Source organism: Heptranchias perlo, unplaced genomic scaffold (assembly GCF_035084215.1).
Source record: "Heptranchias perlo isolate sHepPer1 unplaced genomic scaffold, sHepPer1.hap1 HAP1_SCAFFOLD_60, whole genome shotgun sequence".
Taxonomy (NCBI): domain Eukaryota; kingdom Metazoa; phylum Chordata; class Chondrichthyes; order Hexanchiformes; family Hexanchidae; genus Heptranchias; species Heptranchias perlo.
In genome coordinates, this window is record NW_027139623.1 from 1,400,896 (window position 1) to 1,410,719 (window position 9,824).

The following is a 9,824-nucleotide window of genomic DNA, read 5'->3' on the forward strand; positions in this document are numbered from 1 at the left end:
ACACAATCAGTGCTGGGACATTCAGTCCTGTTATACACACAGTCAGTGCTGGGACACCCAATCCTGTTATACATACAGTCAGTGCTGGGTGAGTCACTCCTGTTATACACACAGTCAGTGCTGGGACATATTGGATATATTGGCCTTGGAGGGAGGACAGTGCAGATTCACCAGAATGAGACTGAAGCTTGAAGGGTTCAATTAATGAGGACCGGTTGTACAAACTGGGTTTGCATTCCCTTGAGTTTCAACGGTTGGGGGGTGATCTGATCCAGATATTTAAAATTATAAAGGGATTCGATAGGGTGGAAATAAAAACTATTTTCTCTCGTCGGTGAATCCAGAACAAGAGGTCATAAACTTAAATTTAGAGCTCGGGTGTCTTGGATTCAAATCAGGAATCTCTTTTTCACACAAGGGTAGTGGAAATCTGCTCAGGCTGATTGAAGTGGACCATGTGATATAATGGAATTTTCTGTCCTGTCAGACTTGGACATCTTGTAGATCCATTTTTTAAATTGGTGGAGGAACTGAGTGATAAGATGGATTCCACTCACTTCATCATGAGTCCTCAAACTGCCTCTCTTATCATCGCGATATCAAGGACTGGACACACTGTGTTCAAATGAAAGCTTATTTATTTGACACTTGTACAGAATATTAAACTCCAGCCCAGTTAAAGGGATTATTAACATCAGAAACAACTCCCAACAGTCAGAATGAACATGGTTCAGTCCTGGATGTGATTGACATCAGCAATAACAGCAGAATCCAACCCCTGCAGTCCATGTGAACTCGCTGGTGACTCAGCAGGTGGGATGATTGAGTGAATCCCATCCCACACACAGAGCAGGTGATCGGCCTCTCCCCAGTGTGAATACGTTCATGTCTCAGCAGATCCCATTTTCTTTTAAAGCTCTTCTCACAGTTCGAACATTTAAAGGGTCTCTTATCAGTGTGAACAAGTTGGTGTTCAATGAGGCCGGATGAACAAGTGAATTCCTTCCCACACACGGAGCAGGTGAACGGCCTCTCCCCAGTGTGAACTTGCTGATGTCTCAGCAGGTGGTATGATCGAGTCAAACTCTTCCCACACACGGAGCAGGTGAACAGCCTCTCCCCAGTGTGGACTCGCTGGTGTGTCAGCAGGTTGGATGACTGAGTGAATCCCTTCCCACACACGGAGCAGGTGAACGGCGTCTCCCCAGTGTGAGTGCGTTGGTGTGTCAGCAGATCACTTTTTCTTTTAAAGCTCTTCTCACAGACAGAACATTTAAAAACTCTCTTATCAGTGTGAACAAGTTGATGTTCAATGAGGTTGGATGACTGAGTTAATCCCTTCCCACACACGGAGCAGGTGAATGGCCTCTCTCCATTGTGTCTGCGTCGATGAGTTTCCAGCCGGGATGAGTAACTGAATCCCCTCCCACAGTCCCCACATTTCCACGGTTTCTCCATGGTGCGGGTGTCCTCATTTCTCTCCACGTTGGAGATCAGTGGAAGTCTCGTCTGCACAGAGAACACGTGTCTCATTTCTCCCCACTGTGAATGGTATGATGTTTCTTCAGGCTGTGTAACTGGTGAAAGCTCTTCCCACAGTCAGTGCACTGGAACACTCTCAATCGGGTGTGTGTGTCTCGCTGCTATTGCAGTCACAGTGATCTTTGAAATGTTTTCCCACAGATAGAACAGATCAACATTTCTCCTATATTTTAAGGCCGATAATCTTCAGGTGCTGGTGAATGGAGTCAGATCTTGACGTGATGTTTGGTTTGAGTTTCTCGTCTGCAAATCCGCCCCTTGTAATACCCTGTAAAAGGAGATAACAAAAGTCCTCACTGTGAATACAGGATAGAAATTCAGAACAGGCCATTCCAGTTCCTGTGGAACATTCTTCCCGCTCATTCCCCCAGACTGTAAATCCCCGTCCACACACTCACCCTCCTCCCTCTGCTGAAACACAAACCCATCGCACCACCTCCAACATTTTTCCTTCTATTTAAGTTTTCTCTCTCTCCTGAAGATCCTGACTCTGACTGGGTTCAGTTCTGCACTAAATGGTTCCCCTCCCTCTCCTCCCCTGAAGGTGCTGACTCTGGTTGGGATCAGTTCTACACTCACTGGTTCCCCTCTCCTCTCCTGAATATGCTGACTCTGGCTGTGTGTATATGCTCTGCCCCTCATTTCCACACAATGTCCCTCCCTCTAGCTGCCTGTAAGCCGTCCATCTGTGATATCTCCCAATTTTGGCGACAGACTGTCTCTGACCAGTTACCATTTCTCCTTCATTTAAAGAATATCCTTGACCTGTCACAATTTCTCCTTCATTTTCAGACACTCCCTGATCAAACACCATTTCTCCTACATTTATAGATGCTCTCTTTTCCTTCAGATTTCTCCTTCATTTACAAACTCTCCCTGACCCGTCAGCATTTCCCTTCATTATTAGACGCTCCCTGACCCATCACTGTTTCTCCTTCAGATATCGACACGACCTGACCTGTCAACAAGTCTCCTGCATTTACAGACACTCCCGGACCAATCACCGTTCCTCCTTCATTTACAGACACTCCCGGACCAATCACCGTTCCTCCTTCATTTACAGACACCCCCTGACCAGTCACCATTTTGCCTTCATTTACAGACAATCCCAGAACAAACACCATTTCTCCTTCATTTGCAGACACTGCCTGACAAGTCACCATTTCTCCATCATTTACAGACTCTGCCTCATCTGTCACCATTTCTCCCTCCTTTATAGACACTCCGTCACCCGTCACCATTTCGCCTTCATTTTTAGACACTCGCTGACCTGTCACCATGTCTTCTCCCATTTATAATACTCCCTTACCAGACACCATTTCAAATTCATTTATAGACACTCCCTGACACGTCACCATTTCTCTTTCATTTATAGATATTCCCTGACCCTTCACCGTTTCTCCTTCATGTATAGACACTCCCTTACCAGACACCATGTTTCCATCATTTACAGACACTCCCTAACCAAACAATTTTTCCTGGCACTTTACATGATTGTGAGGTTTATTTTGTATCTGTCGGTCTCTGATAATGTGTGTGAGTATGAGATTCATTCTGTTCCTGTCAGTCTCTGGTATTGTATGTGATTGTGGGGTTTATTCTGTATCTGTCAGTCTCTGATACTGTATATGAGTGTGGTGTTTATTCTGTAGATGTCTGTCTCTGGTACTGTGTGTCAGTGTGGGATTTATTCTGTGTCCGTCTGTCTCCGATACTGTAGATGTGTTTGGGGTTTATTCTGTATTTGTCTGTCTCTGGTACTGTATATGAGTGGGGGGTATATACTGTATCTGTCTGTCCCTGGTACTGTATATGAGTGGGTGGTACATATTGTATCTGTCTGTCTCTGACACTGTATGTGAATGTGGGGATTATTCAGTATCTGTCTGTCTCTGATACTGGAAATAAGTGTGGTTTTTGTTCTGTATCTCTCTGTCTCTGGTACTGTTTGAATGTGGGGTTTATTCTGCATTTGTCAGTTTCTGGTACTGTATATGAGTGTGGGGTTTATTCTGTATCTGTCAGTCTCTGGTACTGTGTGATAGTGTGGGATTCATTCTGTGCCTGTCAGTCTGTGGTACTGTACCTGTGTGGGGTTTATTCTGTATTTTTCAGTCTCTGATACTGTACATGAGTTTGGGGTTTATTCAGCATCTGTCTGTCTCTGATACTGGAAATGATTGTGGTTTTTGTTCTGTATCTGTCAGTTTCTGGTGCTGTATTTGATTGTGAGATTCATTCTGTATCTGTCAGTCTCTGGTACTGTGTGTGAATTTGGGATTCATTCTGTATCTGTCAGTCTCGGGTACTGTGTGTGAGTTTGGGATTCATTCTGTATCTGTCTGTCTCTGGTACTGGAAATGAGTGTGGGGTTTATTCTGCATCTGTCTGTCTCTGGTACTGTTTGAATGTGGGGTTTATTCTGTATCTGTCAGTCTCTGCTGCTGTATGTGAGTGTGGGGTTTATTCAGTATTCTGTCTGACTCTGGTACTGTATATGAATGTGGGGTTTATTCTGTATCTGTCAGTCTCTGGTACTGTGTGTGAATTTGGGATTCATTCTGTATCTGTCTGTCTCTGGTACTGCAAATGAGTGTGGGGCTCATTCTTTATTTGTCTGTGTCTGGTACTGAACATAAATGTGAGGATTATTCTGTATCTGTCAGTCTCTGGTACTGTGTGTGAGTGTGGGATACATTCTGTGCCTGTCAGTCTGTGGTACTGTACGAGTGTGGGGTTTATTCTGTATCTGTCTGTAACGGGTACTGTATGCGAGTGTCAGGTTTATTCTGCTTCTGACTGTCTCTGGTGCTGTCTCTGAGTGTGTGGTTTATTCTGTACTTCTCAGTCTCTGACACTGTATATAAGTGTGGGGTTTATAATGTATCTGGTACTGTACATGAGTATGTGGTTTATTCTGTATCTGTCTGTCTCTGGTACTGTGTATGAGTGTGGGATTCATTCTGTATCTGTCTGTCTCTGGTGCTGTATGCAAATGTGGGGTTTCTCCTGTATCTGTCAGTGTCTGATACTGTATATGAGTTTAGGATACATTCTGTATCTGTCAATCTCAGCTAATTTATCTCAGTCTGGGTTTCATTCTATAATTCAGTCTCTGAGACCATGTGCAAGTCTGGATTCATTCTATATTCTTATTTCAGTTTACATTATTGTATTTGAAACTATATCTTTAATACTTTAAAGTATATGCAGTATTTATCGAGTGTTTAATTTGTAAATATTGATACACTTTTGGATTTTCTTTAATCAAACAACGTGTGTGAGTTTTGGAGTAGTATTACATCTTCATCTCTGAACTCTGTTGTGAATGATAATGTACCTTTCAATCTGTTCATGGTGAAATTATTTAACTGGTATATAATGTGTAGCTCAGTCGATAATAATGGAATTAATTCTGTATCTCAGTCTGACACTGAGATTTTTGGACTGGAATGTAATATATCGCTCAGCCTGCACTAATAGATTTGATAATGTATCAATCAGTCTGTTACTGTATGAGATTTTTGGACTGGTGTGTAACATGTAGCTCAGTCTGTGCTAATGGAATTGATGTATCTTTGAGTCTGGTATGGTCTGACAGTGTTGGACTGCTATATAATGTTTGGCTCAGTCTGCACAAATGGAATTGATACATTATCATTCAATCTGACACTAAGATTTTTGGACTGGCATGTTATGTGTAACTCAGTCTGCAGTAATTTGACTTAGAGATTCATTCTGTATTTGTCTGACTGTTACTTTGTGATTCATTCTGTATCTGTCAGCCTGTTGTACTGTGTGTGAGTGTAGGATTCATTCTCTATATGTCAGTCCCTGGTACTGTGTGTGAATGAGATTCATTCTGTTCCTGTCAGTCTGTGGCACCATGTGTGAATTTGGGATTAATTCCATATCTGTCAGTGTCTGGTGCTGTATGTGAGTGAGACATTCATTCCATTTCCATCAATCTCTGATACTGTATATGAGTGATATATATACTGTATCTGTCAGTCTGTGCTACTGTATGTGAGTGTGGGATTCGTTCTGTATCTGTCAGTCACTTGTACATTGTGTGAGTGAGGGATTCATTTTATATGTCAGTCTCTGGCACTGGATCTGAGTATTAGATTCATTATTTATCTGTATCTAATTTGTATCTCAGTTTACAGCATGGTGCTCAAAACTGTATCTTTAATACCTAAATGTATAAATAATTTTTCCCAGTATTTAAGTGGTAGATAATCATATCCTTTAAAATCTGATGCTGTCGGTCATAATCAGAGAATGAGTGCACTTTTTGGGCTACTACTAAATCTGCATCGATGTGAACACAGTTGTGATTTAGTGTATCTTCCAAACTGATATGGTGACATTTTTGAACTTGTTTACAATGTGTAGCTCAGTCTGCATAAATGGAACACTGTATATTTCAGTCTGAATCTGTATTGGTCTTTTGTATTGGTATATAATATGTAGCTCAGTCTGCACTAATGGAATTGATACTGTATCTTTCAATCTGACACTGAGATTTGTGGACTGGTCCCTAATTTGTAACTCAGTCTGCACGAATGTAGGTGACTGTGAGATTCATTTTGTATCTCTCAGTCCGTGATACTGTGTGGGATTTATTGTGTATCTTGTGAGTAGTTTGTTTGAGTTTGCGATTCATTCAATATATACAGTCTCTGATGCTGTGTGAGTGTGGGATTCATACTTTATCTGCCAGTCTCTGCTACATTATGAGATATTTGGGATTCATTTTATGTCAACTTTGGTACCATAAAAGAGTGTGAGATTTATTCTGTATCTGTCTATAATTATTCTCTCTGATTACATTATAGTGTTCAATACTGTAGCTTTAATATCTTCATGTTTAAATAGTTTTTTCTCATTTAATTGGTAAATATGGATAAACTTTAGAATTTCATGCTGGAGGTTTTTAATCAGATAATTTGTGTATCTTTGGACTACTGTTAAATCAATATCTCTGTGTACTATTGTGAATGGTAATATATATTTCAAACTGATAATGATTTTTGAATTGGTATATAATGTGTAGTTCAGTCTGTACTATTGTAATCGATACTGTGTTTTTCAGTCTATTATTGTATGAGATTTTTGGACTGGTATGTAATGTGTATCTCAGTCTGCACTAATAGAATTGACACTGTATCTTTAACTCTCATACTATGAGTGTATTATAAACTGGTTTCTAATTTCTTTCCCAGGTTACACTGTCACAGCATTTCTCGGTCTGATGCTGCAGATGAGTTTTGGACTTGGCTGCAATTTGTATCTCATGATACACTATTCAAATGGATACTGTATGTATTAAAGTCACATGTGCGAGTTGTGGGGTGGTATTCAATTGGAATCTCGGGGTACATTATTGGGGTTCATTCTGTCCCTTTCAATTGAGTACTATGTGTGATTTCTATCTGGTATTTAATGTTGCCCTATTGTGAGATTGACACAGTGCCTTTCAATCCGAGAGTGTGATTTTGGACTGGGCTTTTTGTATCCACCTGTCAGCGGGACTGAGTTAGGGGGAAATGGAACAGTGTCTGCCTCACCTGCTCTGTTTGACAGTTAGATTGAAAATGTGTCCCTGGGTCTTGGGATCAGTGTGGGACTGACGACTTCTGCTGTCTGAGACTGTGGAGCTGATGAGCTGTCTGTGATTCCGTACTTACTGTGTGTGAGAAGGAGCTGGCTGCACTGTTCCTTGTGCCTCGGGTGGAGGAAACATCACATTCATTCTGGATCCTTCAAGAAAGAAAATTATCTCTTGTTACTCAGGAACAGGTGAGGTAGAAAATACAAAAGTGATCAGTTTAATATCTCTGTTAATGATTATTATGAATATCCACAAATGAAAACCAGTGATACAAACAGTGTCAATGTCTGACTCCACTGCAGTCCTGCAGCACTCAGCTTCTGCACACCAGGTGTGTTCGACGATTTTAAAACAATTTCGTGACATCCAGACACAACCCAACCCCTGCACTGATCCGTGAATGGGACTACCCGATGGGGCAGGGACCTTTTTAACCGGTCAGGTTTCTCAACTCCTCGAACATGGGACGAACCGTTCACCCGAAACCAAGCAACCGCTGTTTAAAATGTGTCCTTCACACTTCTCACCTGGTGCCTGCAATAGATACTGTTTGTCTAACTCCCCACATCCTGACTGTTCACTGTCCAGTAACAGGGTGAGACTGGAACTAAACCAGGAACATTCACCACTGATTTGGGGAGAGAAAGCAGCAATGATTTTAAATAGCAGGTTCTTCCTATTCTGTCTCCCTTCCCCTGGACACACCCTGTACACACACAGCCCGAGAATGACCTCTCCCTTCCCCCGCTCACTCCATGTTCCGGGACCAATTCCTGATCCACTCCGCCTCTTACAAACAGCCCCCGGACTCCCCCTGACCTTCCCCCGGACTCAATGCCGATCTCTGAGCCCATCTGCGGACACGGTCCCGAAGCGATGAGCTGCTGTAACGAGGCTGCTCTTTGCTCCCTTCCCCCGGGGGCCGTGATCTCTCCATTCCCGGCTGTTTTAAACCATCTTCTTCCGCTCACTGAGGGAATGGCGCCCACAGGCCGAGCTGGGGGAGGGCAGCGCGCATGCGCTCTTCTGCTCACCAACACCCAGCGCTGGGGGCGGGGCTGAGTCACGCATGCGCAGATATCTGGTTTAATTCCCAATACAAAAATCGATGGAAACTTTCCCCAATTGGAATTTTTCAGAGTCTGAGCAAAGGAAGTGGGTCTGGGGGAAAGGTCAGAGGGAATGGGGTCCACAGGCAGTGCAGGAACAGGCACCAGAATGGAAAACAGATGGGATTCCACCAGTGCCTAACGCTGGAATCCAGACTGACTTTACAATCTCTAACTATTAAACTAGATGTTTCCATCCCTGCTGTTTCTCTCGGTATCTTTTGATGGTAAAGAGCCTTTCAGAGATAAAGTGAGCGGTTCTGAAATGAACCTATGGATTCTGTTCATTCGTGGCCCCTTTAATGATAAAACTGATGCGATGATTTCTCAGACCAATCCTGGAGAAACATCCGAGGTAAGAGTGAGTCGGTGTGTTTGTTGGGACCGTATAGGATTCATATCTGACAGTAAAAGTCACAGATTAACTTAACCGGAGTGAAACTCTCGGTCAATGAGAGTTATACCAAAAGGCCCTGAGCTGCATAACTGCAGATGGTAGAACAGGCAAAAGAGGGTTAAATGTCGCCCATTGTTTTTGTCACTCTCTGCACTGTCCCTGAGTGTGGGATTAATAGCGTGTCTGTCTCTGGTACAATAACAGTGAGAGATGAGACCAGATCTTTTGTCTCTCCAACGGGATCTTTCTGGATAAAACGCAACTTTACAGGTCAGTCTGGAACAAATACTGTTTATGTCTGTCGTTCTCTCTCTCTCTGGTGCTGTATACGTATGTTGGATACTGTTAGCAAGCGTGATATAGACACACTGATTGGAAGTGCAAGACTGACAGTGTGTGTTTGTCTCTCTCCAGTGCAGAACATGAAGGTGGGAGACCGTCTGATATAAAACAGAGAGAATGAGATGTCCGGGCCGGGCCTCACTGTAACTGGGGATGTGTTTGGCTCCAGTCCCAGTTCATGGTCATTTTCTTTTCACAGATTCAGGGCGAGAGTCTCTGTGAGACAGTAACACTGGCGAAGAAATTCTGCGCCACAACTCAAACACCAACACACGAGATTCTCCAAATCAGCTGGAATAAGGTGTTTGTAAACTGCTGAACCCGTCTGGGAGGGGATGTGTGGGGAGATAGAATCGGGTCTGGGACTGAAATGGAAGGAGGCGGGTTGACTTGTTATCGAAGGGACTGTATTTAGGCAGGAATATTACATTCTGTTAATTGTAACGGAGTTTATATAAAAGCTCCGTGTTTCTGGGAATCCTTGAATATGAAGCCCGAGTCTGTAAGGGTTTGTGCGGAGCGCTGTGTTTCGGTTCTATTATCGATAAACGGTTTGAAATTGGCGGATGGAGAAAGCTGGAGGTGGTATTTTCATTCTCACAGTCGTTTCCAGGGGGATATGAGAGAGTAAACCAACTCAATATCAGAGTCACATTGAACATATCCATCTATATTCATAATACCAGACTTCTGTGGAACTAAATTGCTACCGCTTTTGGATGTTCCAGTTTTATTTTTAATCGGCTTTAATTTAATGCGGACAACACCTCGCGAAACTAGCCCACGGGAGGGCTGTTTTGCGAAATAGAAAAGCAAT

General features: G+C 42.8%; 1 protein-coding gene across 3 annotated transcripts; it reads right to left on the reverse strand.

Moving 5' to 3' along the window:
• Positions 1-620: 620 nt before the first annotated feature.
• Positions 621-8,180, reverse strand: LOC137316725 (zinc finger protein 436-like). Of its 3 annotated transcripts, none has more exons than XM_067980580.1 (3): positions 7,912-8,180; positions 7,236-7,308; positions 621-1,810 (listed from the first exon to the last, which is right to left on the reverse strand). In XM_067980580.1, exon 3 carries the CDS (start codon positions 1,531-1,533, stop codon positions 715-717), a length of 819 nt encoding a protein of 272 aa, XP_067836681.1. In that variant the 5' UTR covers positions 1,534-1,810; positions 7,236-7,308; positions 7,912-8,180; the 3' UTR covers positions 621-714. The 3 variants fall into 3 exon arrangements, with proteins under 3 accessions (XP_067836681.1, XP_067836679.1, XP_067836680.1); XM_067980578.1 differs by having other exon boundaries at positions 7,116-7,308; XM_067980579.1 differs by having other exon boundaries at positions 7,116-7,308; positions 7,436-8,180.
• Positions 8,181-9,824: the final 1,644 nt, after the last annotated feature.